General features: G+C 45.3%; 1 protein-coding gene across 1 annotated transcript in view; it reads left to right on the forward strand.

Annotated features, from left to right (window-relative positions):
- Positions 1 to 24,094, forward strand: part of CLDN16 (claudin 16) — a 215,705-nt gene that overhangs the window by 166,068 nt on the left and 25,543 nt on the right. Inside the window, exons 3-4 of the mRNA XM_073589457.1 lie at positions 16,710 to 16,874; positions 23,586 to 23,777. Of these exons, the coding sequence (XP_073445558.1) occupies positions 16,710 to 16,874; positions 23,586 to 23,777 (357 nt within the window). The remainder of the gene's footprint in view (positions 1 to 16,709; positions 16,875 to 23,585; positions 23,778 to 24,094) is intronic.

Raw genomic sequence — 24,094 nt, forward strand, 5'->3', positions numbered from 1 at the left:
TGTCTCACCGTCACCGGAACTGTTCTCACTTGACTGTTCTTTTAACAGAATTTAATTATACTGTTCATTTTTCCTATCCATTTGATGTCACTCCAGTAGGTGGTTTGTTACTAGAGGGATTCAGATAACTCAGGTCGCTCATTTTTGGACCATATCTTGCCAGCACTTCCTCCTCTCTTTTTCTCCTGACACCAATTCATCGCACTCTCTTATTTCAAATTATGCAAAATGCTTTATTTCCAGTGAAGTTTGAGAGGCACACATGTGCAAAATATCAAAAGTGCTGGGAGATTTGAGACAAAGATATCTTAGGACATTTCGACCCCTCCATGGTCTTTATTACAATGTCACTAGAAGGGAAATAAAATGTAACATGAGTGCCAATATAAGTGAACATAGTATTTTATATATGTACAATCCATGTTATAGACAATATATACAATATACATATACTGTACAAATATATACAAATCAATGGGATAACTAAGCTTCCTCAGTAGAGATGAGCGAGCACTAAAAAGCTCAACTGCTCATCATTACTCGAACAGAGCAGTTCCTAATGCAAGGATGCTCGTTTCGACTAACGAGTATAAATTGAGTCAATGGGAAATCCGAGAATTTTTCTTTCAGACCCTACAAAGAGGTCTAGGGGCAGTGAAAATGTTGAAATGGATGGAAAAAGTGCTGAATGGAAGGAATAGAGCATGGGAAAGACCCCTGGAAGAATTTCTGACTCACAGATCGCTGCTGCTGAGAACAATAATGTCACACTATTACTCCACTTTAAGGACTAGACTGACAATAAAACATTAAAAATTGATGAGAAATTGGAGTTTATAGGAAAAAAATGTTAAGAAACATTCTTTCATGTATAATGACTTGTATATAAGGAAAAATTTTAAAAGGTTTTTAAAAAAATAATAACTTAAGTAAGCCAAAAATAAAATTTTTATTAAAACATTAGAAATGTCAGTGTAATTTATGAGGGAAGCAAGAACTGTCAAAAATATAATGGATGGGGGACCCAGATACACCTGTTTTGGAGATAAAGCAGGGCCTCATGCACATTCAAATAGTGTGAACAAAGTGTAGTAGTGGCACTTCTTCACTCATAAAAGTGCAAAGTCTGCCAAAAATTACAAGCAAGGACATACATGCACCCTAGGAATCACCAGCTGGAGTGTCTCATAGAAAATAAAAAAGTGTAGTTGTGGCACTTCTACACTCATAAAGACTCTGGACACAGTAAGGAGGGTAACACAGTCATCCATTGACCGTTGACGGCAACAACTTGCGGGCCTCATTAAAATATTTTGAAAGTGTATTTGATGTACTCTTACACTCAAACAGGTAAAAAATTATAAGTAGGGTCATCCCTGTCATCCATAGACCCTCAAAGGCAACAACTGATGGACCTCATTCAAATATTGAAGATTAAAAACACTTTATGTGCTTCTGTCATCTGGTGGTGTGGAAAAGTTAGGGATAATTTATACTTTATTTTTATCAGTGTGAGCTTGTCAGCCCTTTCTGTTGACCGGCAAAAACACCTGTCTGTTTTAACACCCCCAGCGCACTAAAAACCTGCTCAGAGAAGACGCTAGTAGCAGGGAAGCACAACACCTCCAAGGTACAGAGGGACTGCTCATGCCAGGTCTTTTGCTTTGAGATCCAATAGCTGAAGGTCACAGAGAAATTAGGGAGTATGCTAGTTTTGTCGACCAGGCATTGCTTGATCTTCTTTAAAAACTTTTCCCTCCTGGGCATCAGGACCTGGATGCTGGGAAGTTGTCATGAAATTGGATAGTGCTTTTAACAGTGTACTGCTGACTCTGCTGTAGCTAATGTGTGTCTCCCTCACCTCTCTGAAAACATGACATGATGTCCGCTATCTATTCCAGCCAATTTTGCTCTCCAAAAGTTGAATGGTGTCATGATCCAAGGTGGATCTGACAAGTAAACGGACAAAGTGAACTTTTTTCCTTTGGCTTGGAGCCAAAGTGGGTTGATTGCCCCCGGTGGCCATTAGATTTATTACACATGGTTTCGTTTGTTCTAAGTTGCCCCGGTGGTGGTGAGTGGTATTACACTTTATTTTTAATGTGCACGTATTACAAATCAGGTGTGAGGCTCTATAAAAGAGTTTCAGGTGTGTTTGATCACTGTTGGTGATAGTTAGTTATTCACAAGTAAGCCTGGGTGAAAGATGGAGCTGAACAGGAGTCCTTGGCAGCCCAGCCAGAGGGGACGAGTGCCAGCTATGGAGTCTGCAGGGAGTGCTGGCATGGATTGGTGGAGTCCAACGATGTGGTCTGCAAGAAGGGCTGGCATGGCATGGTGGAGTTGCAGTTTATGGTGTCAGCAGGAAGTGCTTGCATGGCTTGGTGGAGTGGCGACTATGGTGAGAGTTGCACTCAGCATGCTGGACTTGGTTGCTGAAAACTGGACTCAAGCATGCTGGACTTATTGGCAGAAAAGTTGGACTCAAGCATGCTGGACTTTTTGGCAGAAGCTGGACTCATCTTTGTGACTCTGTTTACTGGGTAGCTGCAACTGGTGGTGGACTCTGCTCCAAGGCTGCACTATGGTGATGGATCTGGTTATGGTGATGGATCCGGTTGGAGGAGAAGATGCACGCAGGTGGTGGGCTCTGTTGCTGGAAGCATAAGCAACAGAGCAAAGCTAAGTGGTGTTTCCCCTGTTTTGTCACTTTTCCTTATGTGTGTTTAGTGCAGTGGTGGGAATAGTTTCCGCACCGACCAATTCCCTACTGAAGGGTTAGGTGCAGGGCGAGTCAGGGTTTTGAGGTTCCTTTGCGTCGCCCGGTGCGGAACCGGCATAGGGAACGTTAGGAGTGCAGGGACACTGGCTCAGGGGAGTGCAGAAGGTCTCCACTTCCCCGTTTCCCTATCGCAGGGCCCTCCATTGTTATTGTTACCCAGGTTTCCCCTTTATTATTTAAATTTGCCTTACTGGAGGCGGGGTTTCCAGACTTTTGTATATATACGTGTAATATCTAAATTCACCTGTTGGAGGCGGCGTATCCAGCTGCACGTTTTATTATTTAAATTCGCCCTACTGGAGGCGGTGTATCCAGGGTTATGCATGTCATGGGTTCGCCTTGCGGTACTCGCTGCGTCCAGACACACGTGACCCTGACAATTGTACTCCTTCCCTCCCAAGTCTGACCATGCACCCAAACAATAATTTTCCACCACATATGGGGTATCAGTGTGGTTCATTTTCTCCTAGTACCCTTTTGAAAATTCAAAATTTGGGGCTAAAGTAATATTTTTGTGGCAAAAAGTAAAATTTTCATTTTTTTTATTTCCTCATTGCTTTAATTCCTGTGAAGCTCCTAAAGGGTTAATTCATAGATTCAAAGAATGATAGAATGTTAGAGTGGAAGGGACCTCCAGACTCATTGTGTGAATGCAGTATTCACTAAACCAGGGGTCTAAAACACGCGGGCCGCATGCGTCCCCTGAGGCTGCTTCACACTGCACTCAGGCACTGTAGACCACTTGGCATCCCTGCCCGGTTCAGAGGGATGCCGATGGCAGCGTTTATTTCAGCTGAATGTGCGTGTAAGGACGCACATTCAATTGAAATTATGTTCCTGCTGTGGTGGGGAGATGAAGGAGCTCCAGGGGCAGAGCTGTAGGTCACAGGAGGCAGGAGCTGGCTGCTGTGGCCAACCCCTGTGCCCGCTGCTAAAAAGAAATAAACATTCATTTTTCTTTAGTAGCAGGCACAGTAAGTGCAGCCGCCAGATTCTTTCAGCGACCAGGCAATCACGTGTGCCAGCTCCTAAAGGGAATGACTATTCACTGCCGGGAGTATAGGAGTGTAGAGCAGTGAATATTCATTCCCTTAAGTAGAAAGCAGACGTGATCATTCAGCAACAGGAAGCCAATTACTGTGTCCACTATTAAAGATCAATGTTCACTGCTCTCCACTCCTATAATCTCAGCGTGGAAAGCAGTGAGTACTCTGGCAGTTGCCCTCTGCTTGTAGGCAGTGCATAATGCATCAGAACAAGACACTGCAAGGGAGCACAAGAAAGGTAAGTAGAATGGTTTTTTTTTAATGTTTTTCTGATTGGGACCATGTGTACCAGGATAGAGATGATGGGGCCATGCATACCCGGATAGCGATAAGGAGGCCATGCATACCAGGATAGGGATGAGAAGGTCATGCATACCAGGATAGGGATGTGGACGCCATGCATACCAGGATGACTACAATATGGGGACCTGGATGGAGACACATCTACAATATGGGGACCTGGATGCAGACATATCTAGAATATGGGGACCTGGATGGGGATATAACTACAATATCGGGACCTGGATATGGGGACATGACTACAATATGAGAACCTGGATAGGGACATTGCTACAATATGGGGACCTGGATGGGGACATAACTACAATATGAGGACCTGGACATGACTACAATTGGAGAACCTAGATGGGAATATAATGACAATATGGGACCTGAATGGGGACATATCTACAATATGGGAACCTGGATATGGGGACCTAACTACAATAAAGGGACATATCTACAATATGAGTGCACATTTGTTATCACCATATCCATAATGACCCAAGCTCTGAAAAAAATAAAAAAAGAGGCAAAAATGTTCAAAAGATATATAAAAAAAATTGTATCACTAAAAATGTAATTTTGTCCTTCAAAGAATGAGGCCCCCAAATTCAAATTTTTTCGATATGCGGCTCATATACCCAGCCGAGTTTGAGACCCTAAACCATCTCAGACAGATGTCTGTCCAGCCTCTGTTTAAAGACCTCCAATGATGGAGAACTCATCACCTCTCATGGCAGCCTGCTCCACTCATTGATCACCCTCACTGTCAAAAAGTTTTTTGTTATATTTATTCTGAACCTTCTCCCTTTCAGTTTGATTCCATTGCTTCTCCTGTTTCCATGTGCAAATTAGAATAAGGATAATTCTGTTCCTGGTAGCTCTTCTCTGATCTTGCTCCCATTTTTCAATGTGGTGCCCAGAACTGGACAGGGAATTCTAGATGAGGCCTGACCAATAACTTCTTGAATGTAGTTTAAGCACTTTGAGGAAGTAGTTTTTAAAATGGTATCACTTTTGGGTATTTTCTGTGACATAGGCCTCTCAAAGTCACTTCTAAATGCATGTGGTCCCTAAAAAATGGTTTTGTAAATTTTGTTGGTAAAATGAAACATTGCTGATAAACCCTTCTAACTTCCTAACTTTTTTTTAAGCTATTTTGAAGTAGACACATGGTACGTGTTATTTATTAACTATTTTGTGTTATACTGTATAAGTATCTGCTTTAAGGGCATAAAAATTCAACGTTTTAAAATTGCTAAATTTAAAAAAAATGTCACATTTTCAATATTTTCATAAATTAACGCAAATCATATTGGTGAACACTTAACCACTAACAGGAAGTACAATGTGTCACATAAAGCAACATTTTCAGAAGCACTGGGATACGTTGAAGCATTTTAGAGTTTTAACCTCATAGTGACATGGGTCAGAATTGAAGAAATTGGCCTGGTCAGGAAGGTGAAAACCAACTGAGGGGTGAAGCGTTTAAGAGATCACTTTAGTTTTTATTACCATATCCTGAAAGCCAAACTTTTTTATTTTCCATCGACAGTGTTGTATGAGGACTTGTTTTTTTCAGGATGAGTTGACATTTTTAGTGATACAACTTTATTTTATGTATTTGTTTATGATTTTTGATCACTTGTGTGTCGGTATGATGAACCAGCTAAAATGTTGGCATGTTTTAAATTATGGAATTGATCATTTTATACACAGATTACAGGTGTAATACTCTGTATCCTTCTGTATTGCCAGTGCATTAAGCACGTCAATTTTACACAGATATTTGGCCTGTGAGACTGCATCACTTGGCCTTAGGTTGTCAGAGCAATCATTGATACCTCTTATTGCTTTGTGGGGGTGCCACTGGGGTTCAAATGGGGCCCCCCTAGTCCTCAAAAGCATTTATATGCCGCTGTCGCTATTTACACCAGCATCTAGTGTGGTAATTGACCACAATCTGCTAGTAGTCATTGTGACTGATACAGCAAGATGTCGGCTGTTGTACACAGCTGTCACCCACTCAGTGTGCTGCCAATGGAGGATATCTTTCTTTGGCACCATAAAAAGGTGTCAATGAGGAATAAGGGTACTGTCACACTTGGCGATGCAGCAGCGATCCTGACAACGATGTGACCTAGTAGGGATCGCCGGTGCGACGCAGCAGCGATACAGAATGATACGACGGTCGTTGGGACTCTGTCTCTCAGACCTGTAGTATTGAGGTCATTCGTCGATGTCCCTGTCAAACACAGTGATGCATGCTGGCCAGCAGGACACCAGCGATCAAAAAATGGCCCAGGACATTCGAGAGCGATCAGCGACATCGCAGCAGGAGCCCGATCACCGCTATGTGTTACACGTAGATAGATCGCAGTCAAGATCGCTGTTGCGTCACAAATCGGTGACGCAACAGCGATCTTGCTAGCGATCTCGTTATGTGAGATGGGGGCTTAAGACAACTCAGCAGCGCTATGAAGAGCTAGACAGGGGCAGAGGTGGACCATTCTATGGCTTAGTTTTTAAATGACATTTTCTCTTCAATGGTGGAGCATTTCAGAGAAAAATATACCTGGTTGCAGTTTGGTCAGCATGAATCAGATGACAGGTACCTTTTAATGACCACCATTAAAAGGCATATAGGCTGCAGTCATTAAAAGGTTAAAAATTCTCTCTGGTCTAAAAAAAGGAGGGATTTTGTTCTCTACTCACTGATGTGGTGATAGACTGCAGAGGTGGCCAGTTTTGTATACACAGAATGCAATGCTTGGAAGCTCATAGCTATAAGGTTTGCAAGAGCTGGATCCAACCAACTTCAGAGTCACGTTATTGCTTTGATGTTACAGAGGCAAAGCATCCCCTGTTTGCAGCATTGGAGAGGGTACAGCTCGAGCTAACAATACAACCAAGCTGCTGGCTCAAACTGTCAACCAATTACCAGCCACTAGCTAGTAGGAAACTGACAGGTAGAGGAGCGATGTGCTTCTGGAGATTGAGCAAAGAACAATCCTTTAATGACACATTAGAGTAAACTTTTTACACTCTTTGTTCTGGGCCCTAGGAGTTTAAAGTTACACCTCTTCCCCCATTTTTAAGCTGCAAATGCCAAAGCATACTGTTGTTTTTCTATGAACAAGTAACTGGTTTCATGTCACAAAACAGCACAACCATGTTTTCTGTAAAAGTGTAAACTGTTAAAACATTACTTTCTAAGGGCTGTTGCACAAAATATTTTATTTTTTCATTAAATTGTAAGGTTGTGTTCACACGTTGGAGATCAGTTTTTCAGTTCCAATATTAACATTAACTATAATAGTTTTTTTTTAAATTTTCTAATGTGCATTTTCCTTTGGTAAAAATGTGTGAACTTGTGGCAAAGCCTGCTAACACAGGCTCTGACACTAGTGTGGACCAAGTATCATGCATACTCTCTTGGTGAAAGGCTTTAGACATTAAGTTCAAGGCTGTAGTAAATAAAGGATGGTCTATAACTGGACAACTTGCAGAATATAAGCCCACAACACTACAAGACAATTAGAGTCCTGGCTCGGTGTTTTTGCTGCTGTTACCTTGGAGATATGCCTCTGCAGACCACATGTTGCAGCTTGACATGGTAGGCAAGGACCAGAGGAGGTAGATGTGAATAAGTAAGACCTGAGTCAAAAATCAACTTTTTACTGAACTTGATGAGAATTATATATATCAGAGAGCAGGCACAAAAAACTTTATTAATACTTCTTCTGCACAATTCAGAGGCGGGAAGTTTATGGTTAGATGTGGGGGTACATTACATGTTACGTAAGTTCAGCAAACCATTATGGTAAGCACCATCTTCCCCTGTGAAGACCACATGGGTCTAGGTGTGTTGATTCAGCCCCTCACAGTTAGTCTCAATGCCCAGTTGATTTGTGAGGACCTCACTGAATGAGCTATGTCGGTGTGACTCCTCACTACTACTCTTAGAGTCCATGCGATGAGGGCCACAAATTTCATGCTGTAACACTGCATCTTCTACTCTCTGTTGTAGAATTTGTGCCTGACAATCTTCTCCTAGATGGGTCTCAGGGCTTGCTACACTCTAGCTTGTCATCAAGTATATATAATAATTTGTTCAAGACCCCTTTGTCCGAGATAAGGAATCCTTTCTTCATCTTAGTCCTTGTTTTAGGCCTACTGGCCTGACATAAGAAGCCTATACTCCTCTAAGACTTTGCTTAGCCCTCTTGCTTGAGATTATGAACCTCTCTGTCAATTAATCCTTGCTTTACTTCAGAGCATGGAAATATATAGTCTCCCTTCATGGCACAGAATCACCCATTTAAATGCAGGTCCGCAAGCAACAAGACCATAGGTGTATTCCCTTCTCAATAATTTTCCTATCTGCTTAAAAACAAAAACTGCATTGCTGTGTGCCCACTGTGCTCCTCCAGTCCTTGACTGGTCACTTTCTCCTTAATGACCGCCAATACATCTTTTTACTGACCTGAGATATAAGAGCATAGCATCCCCATACAGGTGACAATCCAGCAGCTGTCGGCTGTAAACTATAGCTGACAACTTGCTGGATCAGGCACGATCAGTGATGTCACCGTCCAAATCTGTTTAACCCCTTAGATGCTGCTGTCAGTAGTGACTATGTCATATAAATGTTTAAAAGAGTGTAAGGGGGCTTCCTCTTTTTCCCCATCAGCACCCTGAGATCATGATTGTGTGGTCCTGTGGGGAGGAGGACTCCCAGACAGTGAAAGGACAGGTACCCAGGGGACCATCATCAGGGTTCCTGAGGGAACGATACTGGGAGGACAGTAAAAGGAAAGACTTGACTGAAGTTGTCAGGGAAACAGGGGGCGGGGCAAGCTTAAAAGGAGCAGGGGGCGCTCTGAAGTGGCAGTTGACAGAGAGCAGGACAACAGACAGGAAGCTGTGTGAGACAGAGAGGACCGAGGGAGCAGATGCTGTGTTGTGGAGAGACCGACGGGCCTGTGAGGGGAAAGCTGCAGACTCACCAACTAGTGACACGTGAGAGACTTGCACCGGCGGCTGCTCCCCGCATACGGTCCCATACAGCCACTCCCACTGCTTCCCATCCTGTTGTGACAAGGCGGCTACCTCAGGCGACCACTGCGACGACAGACCATTCCTTTACAGCGGTCAGGACACTGCCCCCCTGCCTTCTCCCACAGTTGCGGCCCTGTCATCACCGGCCCCAGGGGGCGCCACCTTGCTACAGGCGGTAGTAGTGGCCCCCGTCCGGTTTGCTAAGGGACCCTCAGGCAGAGATTAGTGAACGGTTATATTTAGAGACTGCGTCATAACTCCGCAGTGGGACGAGAGCCGCAAGGAGACGCCTGCAGTGCCCCACCGGCATCGTTTCTTCAGGGCCTCTTGCACCCCAGCGGCATCGTTTCTTTAGGGCCTGTTACGCCCCACCGGTATCGTTTCTTCAGGGCCTGTTGTGCCCCGCCGGCATCATTTCTTCAGGGCCTGTTGTGCCCCACCGGCATCGTTTCTTCAGGGCCTGTTACGCCCTACCGGCATCGTTTCTTCAGGGCCTGTTGCGCCCCACCGGCATCGTGTCTTCAGGGCCTGTCGAGCCCAGTTCCGTCCCAGACTATTGAGGTGTCAAGGCAGCCGCATCATGCTTGGGATCCTAACAGACCCCCTGGAAGGATAAGTTTAATATAGGAGCTAAGGACCCGTAGTTTGGTCATACGTGGCCTATAGCACCCGGGCAAACCGGGTTAATCGCATTGTAATAAGAAAGTGTTGGCAGGATTGTTGTGTCCCTGTGTGGACTAGTTGTTGTTAAAGCTTTTGGTTTGCTCAAGATAGCCCCAGCGGCTACAGTTTATAAAAGTTTATTCCACAAACCATACTCAGTGTCTCGTCACTGCATCCTGTGAACCTGCTGAACCCTACAGTCCCATTGTTTGCCACGGCAATTCATGACCAAATAACGGCCTTAGAGTCTGCCGGCTATAGCGACATATTCAGAAGTTAGCGACACTTAGGTGGCAAAATCTGAAATGATGACTACATGGATATATGGTCACTGCTATCAGTGGACCAGCATACTGTAGACAAGGAAAGGTGGACTGGGGAACGGTCTCACGATAGCGGCAAGATGAGGGTAGCGCACACTATGAACAACTGGCTACAGGCCTTCTCAGTACTCGGGTGTATTATGGGTCAGAAACACCCAGAGCGTTGTTCCAAACTTTTTATTTATCAAGACCTAGTATACAACTCATGCAAGGCCCATGGCGGCTCCGCATGGAGGCACTATGACGAGGAGTTTAGCAGGCGGCTAGCTCAGAAACCCGAGTTAGGATGGGGGTTAAAAGCAACTGATGTGTGGCTGCGACTCATGCTGTCACAAAAACACCCCTTTTCATCAACGGCCACTAGTCACTCAGCAGCCGCAGGCCAGAATTCAGTGATCAGACGAAGACCCAGGGCCTGCATGTTATTTAACGAGGGAAACTGCCGCTACCAAGCGTGCTGTAGATTTAGACACGAATGTTCCGCTTGCGGGGGTGGACACCCTGCAGCAAGATGTACATGTAGGGGGGAGGACCCCCGCAGAATGTCCGGGCTGGAACCAAGGGGACCGCCATCTAAGTTCCTAAGGGAACTGTACCCGGGGAACAGGGAGGGAAGGGGGACGGCTGCGAGTGACAGGACAGTAAGGGGAGGGGCAGATATGAAAGGAGCATGGAGCGCGCAAGAGGGGCAGTTGGTGATACCTCAGACACGAAGCAGGAGACAGAGGGGGTGTGAGAGAATGAGAAGGACACAGACAGTTCAGAGAGGAGACCAGCAGCAGAGGGTAGATATGCAGTGGCCCTCAGGAAAGAGGTGCCGAGCTTACCGACAGGGGACTGCATCTTCACCCCAATCCTGGGTCACGATCTGCCCTCGGTAATCCTCAGCCATTACCGCTGAGCCCGAGCCCGCCAAGGCCTGTCCGCTGCCTCTCCCGGCCACTGCGTCCCACTTCAGTCCGCGGACGCCACCGTTTCACTTCAGCCCGTGTTTGCGGCCTGTCCATCACCGCTCACAGCTGCCTTCACCCCGCTACAGTCAGCAGTTGGGGTCTGTTCCTCATCATCAGAGACACTCTGCACACAGCTCCAGGCTGTGCGCGTGGCCAGAAAACCGCCACTCTTAGAAACTGCGACACAACCCTGCTTTGGGACAAGAGTCCCATTGAACTCGCTAACAAGCGCAACCCTGCCATTACTACAGGGGGTTACTCCATCTCAGGACTCCATCAGGGCCTGTTGTGCCCCAACTCCTCCTGGGTGCTGGGGCGCCCGAAGACTGCCCCAGATCTTCAGCAGCTGGGCCCAGCGGCTGCGACGCCAAGGCAGCCTCATCAAAGACGCCAAAGCAGCTTCATCAGAGATGCCAAAGCAGCTTCATCAGCAATGCAGCTTCAACAGAGACGCTGAGGGGCGTCAGGACGGATAAGTGACATTATAAAGCATAAGGACCCATAGACGGCCATACCGCGGCCCCATAGTAACCAGCCTCGGCCGGGTTAGTCGTGTTCTCTTTAAATAGTGTTTGATTGTACTGAGGCCCTGTGAGGACAACTGCTGTTATCTTTTTTTTGGTTGCTTAGTATAGCCCTAGCGGCTTCAATTTATAAAAGTTTGCTTTCCAAAGTTCAACCAGTCTCGCGTCTTGTCACTGCATCCTGCGTACTTGCTGTTACCTACATACACATGATACAAACAGACCCCATACCAGGCAGAACCCCAGTGAGCGTAACCGCAATGGGGCCCTGGCTAAACTTGTACCCCAATAAGCAAGCCGCACAGCAGCTGCACTACGGTTTCAAATACGTTTTTTTCATCCCCTACGGGCTTAGTAGAACTCCAACTCTATCAAAAAACTTAAAGTCAGCACGCGAATACCCCACGATCGTAAAAGAAAAAATCGCAAAAGAAGTAGAGCTAGGTAGAATGGCGGGCCCGTTTAAATCACTTCCTTACAAAAACATAAGAATTTCGCCACTCGGGATAGTTCACAAAAAAGAACAAGAAAAATACCGGCTAATCCATCACCTCTCATACCCAAAAGGCGAATCGGGTACAGATTGAATCCTCCCAGAGGAGGCAGCTGTAGCTTATGCTTCGTTTGACAAGGCAGTAGAGCTCATACACACAGCCAGGCCAGGGGCCCTGCTAGCGAAAATGGACTGCTACCCGTTCACCCTGAATGCTTTCACCTCCTAGGTTGCATGGTGGACCAGCTCTTTTATTATGATATGTGCCTACCGATGGGCTGTTCCATCTCATGTCACTACTTCGAGCTGTTCAGTATGTTCCTAGACTGGGTCGTTCGCTACAAAACAGGCAGTTATTCAACAATCCATTATCTCGACAATTTTTTATTCGTGGGCCCCAGAGACTCTAAACTCTGCCACTTCCTTCTCGAAAAATTTAAATTTATTGCGTGTAAGTTCGGGGTACCCTTATCACCTGAAAAAACAGTAGGCCCCTGCAATGTTCTGCCTTTTTTGGGCATTGAAATAGACACTAATGCGATGGTTTTTCGCCTGCCAGTCGATAAATTGGAAAAAAACGTTGTGGATGGTGGAAAGTTTCTGCAAGGTCAAAGAAATCACACTTCAACAATTACAGTTCCTGCTAGGTTTGCTCAATTTCGCCTGCCGCCTAATGCCAGTTGGCAGAGCCTTCTCTCGCAGGCTATCACTGGCAACAAAAGACACTACTCAGCCTCGCCATAGAATTAGAGTCACTCGATCTTTGAAGGCAGAACTACTAGTCTGGGGGACATTCCTTAAATCCTACAACGGCCATACCTGCGTCATGGCACCTGAGGTATCAAGCAGGGAATTAGGCCTAGCGGTGGGGGGAAACTGCACTGCTGATTTTGCATCACCATACAAAAACCAATGGTGCAAAGGCAACTGGCCTGAGTCATGGGTTTCAGCAGCCTGGGGACGCGATCCAGCGCTGATAGAGATTTTCGCATTAGTGGCTGCAGTCGAGCTCTGGGGTACCCAGTCAGAAAACATGAAGATTAGATTTTTAACAAAATACCCGCGGACGGCAAAAAGTTTAAACAGCATGTCTTCCTCTTCCCCTCCTTTACTCGCTCTCTTGCGCCGCCTTGCATTACTATGCCTACAGCACAATATCTGGTGTCGGGCCAGGGTAATATTGGATGTAGATGATAAACTGGATAACTCTCTGCTGTTTTCCGATTAGCAGGCTTTCAGACTCCTTCTTCCCATGGCACAGCCATTCGGCACCCGGTGTCCTGCATCCCTTTGGGACATGGTGGCATATCATTGATGCCTCTGATCCATGCTTTGGTTACACCGGCTACTTGGCAAGTCTACGGTAAGGCGTGGGAGCAATGGAGCTCATTAATTCGTGGCAAGCCAGTCGACAGATGCGACTGTGCTAGATGCGAGGTTTTGGTAGAATTCTTAAACTGGCTTAAGCTAAGAGGCGCATCGGGTACATCTGCGCAGCACAAATTATTTGGCTTAGCGTTCTTTTTCCAGCTATTGGGTTGGGTGGACGTCACCAAATATTTTTTCATTAGACAGGCCGTTAAAGGCTGGATAAGACTTCAACCTAGCCAGAAGTGGCTCCCTCTGGTGGTTACAGGAGGTAATGGAGCTGATCTAATTAACAGAGGCCTGCCACCTGATAATGAGGAGGACGATTGGACATCTGGAGTTTTTGACTGGATTTAAGACAGCCGACTCCCTCTATCACCGCTGGTGATTTTTTCTTGCCTCCTGAGGTCTCAGTTTCCAGCTCAGTCCCTGCATGCTCAAGCTAAGTGTTCTTTTTCTATTGTTCACATTTGATTTGGTTCTGTCTATTCAGTTTTGTGTGGTCAGCCAGCCCCAGCTGGGGCTGTGCTGAATTTCCATCCTTGTGTTACTGCTTGTGCCAGTTTGTATTTGTCCCTTATTAGATTGGCCTCTTTTTGCTCTGCTTTCAGTATATGCCAGAGTGCTGATATAGTGGGCGAAGTCGAGTGACTTCAATATTTTTCTATCAGATGTGTTGGACATTTTTTGCAGGGTTTTTTGCGTGATTGCAGACAGTGTCTTTCCTTTTCTGTCCTGTCTAGTTAGTGTGGGCCCCATCGTTTGCTTAGCCTATTTTCCTACCTGCATTTGTGTTTTCATCCTGTCTCGCCGACAATATATGTTTGGGGGCTATCTATTCCTTTGGGGTCTGCTCTGGGGCAGTTAGATTTCCCCTTTCTTGCTTTAGGCTTATTTAGTTCTCCGGCTGTGTTGAGGCGTCTAGAATCATCGTAGGTACGCTTCACGGCTATTGCTAGTTGTGTGGATAGGATCAGGGGTCTGCAATCCACTTAGTTACCGACCTCTCTGGTTTTCTGTGGCTTAGCTTGGTCTTGCTTTCCTCAGTGACCCAATCATAACAATGGGCTTGGCAGGGCTAAAGGTCAATTGGAGAGGAATCAGAGGTCTAAAATGGCAGCAAATGTTCCCAGAAGTTCCGAGCATCGCTATAAAGGCAAAAGGACCGGTGTTATTAGTATTGCATGCCGGTGGTAAAGACCTGTGTACAAGGAAAAGTTCTGAGCTTTGCACAGCAATGGCTACAGACATAGAGCATTTTACGTATCTGTTCCCACACATGTGTTGGTATGGTCGGAGATAGCTCCACGAGTGATATGGAAAGGAGCAAACAAACCAAAGGCCGTTGAAAGATCAAGGAGAAAGGTCAATGCAAGGATGGCTTAGATCATGAAAGGAGGTTTCGGCGTAGTGGTACAACATTATCAATTGGAAGGAGGCTGCTCAGGACTCTTCAGGCCGGATGGAGTCCATCTGACGACATGGGCTTGTTATATTTTTGTCCGGCTTGCAGGATGGGGCTGAACAGGCCCTAAGGCTGATGGGTGGGGGTCAGAGTCCTGTGTAGGTCATACACAGGATCCTCCGTGGAGGAAATGCTGGGAGGGGCAAGGGTTCGTAACCCTCATTGGCCAGCTCGCATGTTGATCACAGACGGGGCCTGCAGCAACTGAGCCAGTTGCGGAGCATAATTTGCCCCTCCCCGCATGGTGTAATTTAATTAATAAACTGTGACCGACCCGTTCAACCCATCCCTGGCCTGTGTTTGTTTTATTTGGGGGGGTCTAGCGGGAGAGGGGAATGCACCGTCTACGCCAAAAAGGGTCTGCGCAGTCTGGCAGGCACGGCACTGACTAAGGATCGTGCCTCTGGCTGCGTAGCCCCCATAGATTTAGCTAGAGGGTCAGATTACGGTGCTAGAATTCCCCCCTCCCACTATTCCCTCCAGTTGATGTCCTACTGGGTCCCCCGTATGACCAATGAGAAAAGGAGGAAGGGGCGGCCAGCCACACCCACAGGAGTTAAATCCAGGTACCAGGGGTCAGTGCTTCCTCTTTCTCCTCGGCTGACCCCTGGTAGCTGTTGTCCCACCCTCCCTCCCTTATGTACATATGTCATCATTTTGGTGTTGTTTGCACAAACATTTTCCTTTTAATTTTCATTGGCCAGCTCGCATGTCGATCACAGACAGGGCCTGCGGTCACTCAGCCAGTTATGGAGCGTAATTTGCCCCTCCCCGCATGGTGTAATTTAATTAATAAACTGTGACCGACCTGTTCAACCCATCCCTGCTCTGTATTCATTTTATTTGGGGGGGTCTAGTGGGAGGGGGAATGCACCGTCTATGCCAAAAAGGGTCTGCGCAGTCTTCTCCTTGTTCCTGACTTCTGCTCTAAACTATGTTTTAACTGAAATGCTACATACTGTAGATATTTATAATTAATGGGTCTCTGATTTATGTGGCCTGTGGCTTGGGCAGCGTGAATTATCTGGCAGGTTGCCTTTCATAAACATGCTAAGTGTTTTGATTAGTGGGATAATAAGTAATAGCCCAAATGTCTGTCACATGAATACATATCCCTAGTGGTAATACACAACACTAATAAAGTCACCACAAATAATCCTATGATTTCTTTTTTACTCTTTGCTTTAATACATTAATATAGAATTTCACATTTACCTATGCAAACTGAATTATTCAAAGAGGAACTTGTTTGTTTAGTCATTTACAAGACTGCAACTGGAAGATGATATTTTACAACTAAAAACTTGTCTTTTCATATGAATGAAGTGTTTCATCCTCTGATCTCATGACCTTGTTTTCTTTTACTATCATTGCCAGTGCTGTCTTATCAGCTTTATGTGAGCCTTGGCTCTCTTATATAATTCTATAAAGCATTGAAACTCCCAAACTACATGGTATAAACTGCTATTTTTCCTTACATCCAGCACCCTTGGCCCATATCCAGCCTGTTCCTCTAAGCATCAGTCTGAGAGAACACTTCAAATTTACTGTAATTTTCTAAAGTGCAATACATCAACAGGGAAGCATAAATTGCAGCAGATGGACTTTTTAGGAACAATGATCCTCGTGTCAGACATGACCTATTCATTATATTCTGTTATCCTCTTACCTGGAATAATAATCTACTTAAAGTAAACCTGTACTACAGAATTTCAGGTGTACGCTATCATATTTTTCTTTGTCTTCCAGTGAAATTAGTTGCGACACGTGGTCTAATGATAACAGCAGATATTCTGGCAGGGTTTGGCTTCATTTTCCTTCTCCTGGGGCTTGATTGTGTCAAATTCCTTAAAGACGATTCACACATCAAGTTAAAAATCTGCTATGTGGCTGGAATAACCCTCATTATTGGAGGTAAGGCTGGGATAATTAGAGCCCATTAATGGAAATCACAATATCAGTGTGTCAGATTCATGTATGCTGCTGCAGTGTATTTCTCATTAAAAACCTTAATATTAAAGTATACCTACAACTTTTGATAAGGTGTGATGCTTTTATACGCTGGCTATAACCACCACCTTTTAGCATCTTGCGATGTTCTTGCATGTGGGGTGGTGCATATGAAAGGCAAATGTACCACACTAGCATGGTACTAATTAAGTAGAATTAGACCTGTGCAAAACACTCTCCTGGATGGGTATAGTTGCCACAGCAAACAGACTGTCAAGCATGTGGGAGCTTGCATCATACCAGAAGGTTTGGAAAGCAAATATTTAGAATGCTTAAAAGGAACCTTTCATGTGAAAAACAACCTAAAGATATGGGGTTAATCTGCAGGTTAATTGCATTCTGAACCTGCCCGGTGCCAGCACATTTAACCCCCTGTCGGAAAAAAAAATTAACTTTATTCTTCCCGGTAATGTTTGGATTTCGGTCACGGGTGATGCGCTGGCTTTGTTTCAGTCAGCGTTCTGTGTATCAAGAGCGTCGGCTGTAATTGTTCCCCCTGCCCTGACTGATTGTTAACAGCTCAGTAAGTTCATGGAAGTCAATACTCATGTAAGGGGAAGCAGAAATATCCGTGAATGTCCCTTGCAGAAGGACACATTAGTGGAAAAAGACTGCCATCTGCTGGTCAGGCAGAATAAGAAGGAACTAATTTGCATTGGATGATTTGCAGGGGGAGCAACTTCAGATGTTAGGCCTTGGAAGGTGACTAGAAACCCACAGTTCTTAAAAATAAAAGGCTTGTGCACCAAATGACAGGTTGATTTGGTGCCAGGAAGGAGAGCAAAGCAGATGCAGTCCGAAGGTGGTGCTGAGGCCAACAAGACAGGCCTTAGCGGGAAGTCCAAGCCGCTAAGGTGCCGGTCACCATCTGAAAGAGTCCAGACTACAGCTGAAAAAACTCATCTACGCCAGTCAAGGTCAGGATCTGTGTTCTACGCTGGTCAAGGCCCAGAGACCAGACGTCGTTTATCGAGAGCCGAGGCCCAGTCCTTTCCACCCTAAACCTAAGAGACTGCCGTCGGTGGTCAAGATGCCAGGATCTGCAAGTAGGCGACAACTACAGAGACACGCCTGCGGTTGCAGAGGAAGATCGCATGAGAGCAGGGCCATCACTTCTAGCACTCACAAATGGTAACGGGAAGGGATGGGGCCAGGACATCAGGTTGGGAGGTGGCCGGTTGATGTGAGGGAGGCTCAATGTGCTTTAATAGAGTACCATACATCAGAATGACATGCAGTGTAGCGGGAAAACCCGGTGATTACCACTAGGGCCAGACCTACAAGAAGGGACATTAGCATTATATAGAAAAATACTTGCATTGATATTTCAATCTTATTGTTATTTTGTTCAGGTTTAATGTGCTTTGTTATTGTCACTAATTGTTTAGAATTACTGTAAATTACTATTGCATGTAAACCGAATTATACCACTTGCTTACTGTTTCTGACTCGTGCTCTCTGTGAGTTGCATCCCAACAATTGCAGTACACCCAGAGCGCAGTAACAGCCACCGCTCAGTATACACAAACCAGTGAATGAAACCTTGTTGCGCTACCTTCTTGACTGAAAGAGCAATCATGTCAGGGGGAATAAAGTTAATTTCTTCCCGGCAGTCGGGGTCTAAGTGTGGGCGCTGGTCAGGTCCAGAATGCTATTAACCTGCAGATTTATCCCATATCTGCAGGTTAATAGCATTTTTTCACACGATAGGCTCCCTTTAATGTATCTTAATTGATCCAGCTGCTAAAATACTGAAACACATAACATTTTTCAGTTTTGACAACCTGTTTATACGTCAAAAACCCTGCATGCATGGTACCTCAGGGCTTACTAACCAGAAGAGGCCCCTGGATGTCGGTAGGTAGTGGGAAGTTTACTGGACTTTGGTTCAGCTGCCTCTGAGTAGTTCCGTGTTCACTAGATCAAAGCCTTGCAAATTGTTTTGCCCAACTCTGGAGATGACGATTTCATTGCAGCCTTTTTAATACTTTATATAAAAAATTACTAACTATATCCAATCCAAAACTTGGATGTTTCAATTCCCAGGGAAATTCCACCAATCATTAGTAAAGTTCCGCTATTCCTCCTCCTTAACACATCAGTGTTGAGAAGGATTTATATGTAGTGGCGGCCCTAAGGAGCTATGGGAGAACCCTTTATGATAATTATCATGTAAATTTAATTACAGACCAATGTTAAGTCTTTATTTGCTATAATTTCATTTCCTCTCTGATTTTTCTCATTAAGTAGAGTCTTCTATTATGAAAATAATTGCTCAGATTATTCTCCCGCTATTATGAGGAATATAAAGCGCACCGGACCTTTTTGTGTCTGGTAATAAAACAAGGTGTAATAAGAAACAACTTCACACGACATAATTCAAAGGTTTTTCTAACTTTGATATTAAAGAAGTTTTCCTCTACTTTTCTTTGTTCTGCCATGTATTAATACAGTCTCAGATGCATACTTTTACTAATATCTTGGTGTCCCAAATGTTGCTGGAATTTCCATTCCCATTTCTGGTCAAGTGATTTCAAAGCAGAGATTTCGCTTATTTCATATATTGTCACATCAGATTTTTCCAAATTTCCCTAACTCAGTGTTTTGGATTCTGGATTCTGAAGTGATGTCACAATTGGCATTTCTGTACAGGGCTGCCACTAGGAATTTCGGGGCCCCATACTGGCAAAATTTTCGGGGCCCCCTTTAGACTCCGCCCAGGTTCCATCCAGCCCCGCCTCCACCACTCGAACTGTCCACAGTCCCACCGCTCTCTTGGATAAACTCCACTTCTCACCTATCACACATTAACAGTTCCCATCACCAGGTCACACATATAGCCAGCAGCTTTTGCTTTGGCCAAAAGATTGTTTTAAGTCGCCACCATAACAGGGTAGACACTTTTGGCCAGGCCCTACTCTACTGTAACCTATTAAATATTTGTTAAAATATGCAATACAATTTAGGTATATTTTTATTTATTTTTCAATTTTTTAAAATGACCAATAATATCACATGCAAGGAACAAATACCGCTACACCATGTCCAGACCACATATTACCACCACATAGTGACCTATAATAAGACATACAAGGAACAAATACCGCCATACCATGACCAGACCACATATTACTACCATAGTGACCGAATAATATCACATACAACGAACAAATACCACCGCACCATGAACAGACCGCAAATTACCACCACAAAGTGACCAAATAATAGAATATACAAGGGACAAATACCACTGCACCACGCCCAGACCACATATTACCACCACATGGAGACTGAATACTACAATACTGACATTAATTAAAAAAACATAATACTATGACCATAAGAGACATTATACACACAAGATCTGTACTTAGTATGCAGTGTCTGTGTACAGGTAATATAGTGATCAATGACATTATACACAGGAGCTCTGTATATAATGTACAGGTAACACAGTGATCACCGGTGACATTATACACAGGACCTCTGTACATAGTGTCAGTGTATAGGTAACACACTAACTCACCAGTGATGTCTCTAGGTGAAGTCCTTCATCTTTGTTTTTCATCTTTCATCCAGCACAGATCGCCATCACGTCTTCCAGCCAGGACTTGTCTCTGCAGGAAATATCACAGTTATCTAGAGCTCCGCTTGCAGAACACATTACTTATTTTTTCCCAACTTCTACATTACACCACATGAAGAAAAAAAGGCGACATAGTATCACTCTACACAGTAACAGGACCGCCCCCCCATTTACAACAGTATCCTCAAGAAAATAAAATACATCACTGCAGTAATAATATCCCTTAATTAGCCCCTATGGTAATAATATCCCCCATCCTGACTCCCGTGTGTCTCATTTTTGGCTTCAGCCATATGTTCTCCCATCCCACCCTCATCAGTATCCATTCTGCCCCATATGATCTCCCCTCCTGACCAATCTGTCTAAATCGTATCCATCCTGCCCCATGACCCTGCTCCATCTATCTCCAATCATGCCCGGTGTCTCACATTCTGCCCCCTCCTGTGTCTCACTGTCACATTCTGCCCCCTCCTGTGTCTCACTGTCACATTCTGCCCCCATGTCCAGCATTCTGCCCCAGTCTCTTGCATTCTACCCCCAGCGTCCACCATTCTGCCCGCAGCGTCCAACATTCTGCCCCAGCTCACAGCCTGCCCCCATGTCCAGCATTCTGCCCGCAGCGTCCAGCATTCTGCCTCAGTCTCCATCTTTCTGCCCCAGCTTCGAGCATTCTGCCCCATGTCCAGAATTCTGCCCCAGCGTCCAGCATTCTTCTGCCCCATGTCCAGCATTCTGCCCCGTCTCACAGTCTGCCCTCATATCCAGCATTCTGCCACCAGCTTCCAGCATTCTGTCCCCAGCATCCAGCATTCTGCCCCATGTCCATTCTGCCCCCAGTGTCCAGCATTATACCCCATGTCCAGCATTCTGCCCCCAGCGTCCAGCATTCTGCCCCATGTCTATTCTGCCCCCAGTGTCCAGCATTATGCCCCATGTCCAGCATTCTGCCCCAGCGTCCAGCATTCTGCCCCATGTCCATTCTGCCTCCAGCATTCTGCCCCATGTCCAGCATTCTGCCCCCAGCGTCCAGCATTCTGCTCCCAGCATTCTGCCCCTAGCGTCCAGCATTCTGCCCCCAGCGTCCAGCATTCTGCTCCCAGCATTCTGCCCCCAGCATCCAGCATTCTGCCCCCCGCATTCTGCCCCCAGCGTTCTGCCCCCAGCATCCAGCATTCTGCCCCCAGCATTCTGCCCCCAGCGTCCAGCATTCTGCCCCAGCATCCAGCATTCTGCCCCCAGCATTCTGCCCCCAGCGTCCAGCATTCTGCCCCCAGCATTCTGCCCCAGCGTCCAGCATTCTGCCCCAGGCCCCCTGGATAGCCGCTCTCAAAAAAAAAAAAAAAAAAATTCTTACCTTGTTATCTGGCTGTGCTCCAGCGGCGAGGCTCCCTCCCTCTCCCAGTCCCACGTGGCACACTGACTGAATGAGGAAGTGGAGGAGCAGAGCAGAGCAGTGTGTGATGTCAGGTGAGGGCGGAGCTGTGGCTGGACCATTGTGCAGGGGGGGATTTCGGCGCTGGCTGGACCATGGTGCGGGGGGGGCCTGCCCGAGGGGCCCGGGGGGCCCGGCAGGCGCTGAGTCTGAATTTAAAATAAAGCTGCAGAAGCCTGTATAAAATGTAGGGGGGCCCCAGCGCGGATCGGGCTGCCAGCATGGTCGGGCCCCCCTAATCACCGGGCCCCATACACATGTAAGGCCTGTCATGCCCTGATGGCGGCCCTGTTTCTGTATGTCAGTAAATGTACATGTTGAATAAGGAAAAATTATGAGCTTTACTACCATTCCTGGAACTGTGTGGAGCTTTACTACCATTCCTGGAAGTATGTGGAGCTTGGTGCTGTACTTATGGAGCTTGTGAACATGACTTTTCTATAGTATTCTCCTGCTTAAAGAGAAACTGTCAGCAGGATTTAGCCCTATAAACTAAAGGCATGGCTATGTTGGCACTGTGCTTCTGATTAATATGATACCTGATGTGAAGGGATCTGCTAAGTGACTACTGAATACTCACCTTATGAAATTTTCAGAAAACGACTTCTTCTGTGCTCCAGTATGCTTTGAGGCAGAACGTGGGGGCACTGTCTTCTCGTTCTCTACCAGACTCCTCAGTTTCTTGTTTTGGTCACTTATTATTTAATGACCTGCCTCCTTTGTGGGTAGTGCATGTGCAATAGGAACTGGCATCCAGTATGCAGGACTTCAATAAAATGGTGTCGGAGGCGGCGCATGAACAGATCAAAATTTTGCATCCATTCAGAGCCAAAATCTCAATGTGCACCTGCGCCACCTCCAGTAGCATTTTATTGCAGTCCTGCACACAGAACGACGGCTCCCGCCACACACAATGATGACGGAGGACCCTAATTTTCAAAAGAAATAATCAATGACCTGCAAAAGAAACAGAAGAGGCTGGTGGGAGGCGGAGAACAAGAAGAAGACCCTGCCCCACATCACTCCCCGAAGCACAAAAGATGCCATTTTCTGAAAACTTCATGAGGTGAGAATTCAGCAGTCACTGAGTGGATCCTTTCACATCATATATCATATTAATCAGCATCGTAGCACCATTATAGCCATGCTTTGAGTATATAGGGCTAAATCCCGCTAACAGGTTCTCTTTGAAGGATCCTGTTGAGAATCTGTGTGAGTGGCAATATGGAGCTGGTAAATAGAGAGAGCTTTTTGGCAGAATTACAGTCTATGATAAAAATTCTGGCTTGCAAACTAGTGAAGGGAATGATAGGCTATGTAGGAAAGAAGCCAAGGGAGAGGAAAAACTGGATTGAACTATCTGAGCTCATGGCAAGAGAGCAGAAATCCCATAAAATACCGCCTAAAAGGTATATCGGGGTCTTTTCTTATATTTATGTCAAAATCAGGTTAGGGTATTGGGTAACCCCTTTAATGTGCACATTATTTTTCATTGTCCTACCACATTCATACTTCTTATTTGTCTACAATATATAGCTAATCCAAATTTTCTGTATTGTATAATATGCTTGTGTTATCTGTGGCACTTTTCCTCCAGGTGTTCCTGGGATCATTGGCTCCGTGTGGTACGCCATTGACGTTTATGTGGAACGCTCAAGCTTGATTATAAACAATGTATTTTTGGGAATCCAATATAAATTTGGCTGGTCATGCTGGCTTGGAATGGTTGGATCCTTGGGATGCTTTTTATGTGGTGCTCTACTCATTTCTTGTCATCACTTTTTTAAAGGTAACCATATTTCACATGTATTAAATCAGACAAAAATGCTGTAACTCCATCTACACAATATCATTAGTGTTACATACAGTACATTTTCAAAATAAACGATTTGTCTTCTTTATTGTTTACAGTATAATGAAGGTTAGCTCAAGTTTAGTTAGTTCAGGCTTACTATCGCCGCTTGTTGTTCTGTTCTGTATGGATGGCCACTATTTCAGTACATATGCTAACAAAGTCAGAGGGAACTAAATTGATGTGAAGGATAATATCCCTTTAATTAACCTTGTCTTATGACTCAATTATATTAAACCAACCTTTATTATAAC

The sequence above is a fragment of the Dendrobates tinctorius genome, unplaced genomic scaffold, assembly GCF_039654945.1.
Source record: "Dendrobates tinctorius isolate UK_male_01 unplaced genomic scaffold, ASM3965494v1 ptg000107l, whole genome shotgun sequence".
NCBI lineage: Eukaryota > Metazoa > Chordata > Amphibia > Anura > Dendrobatidae > Dendrobates > Dendrobates tinctorius.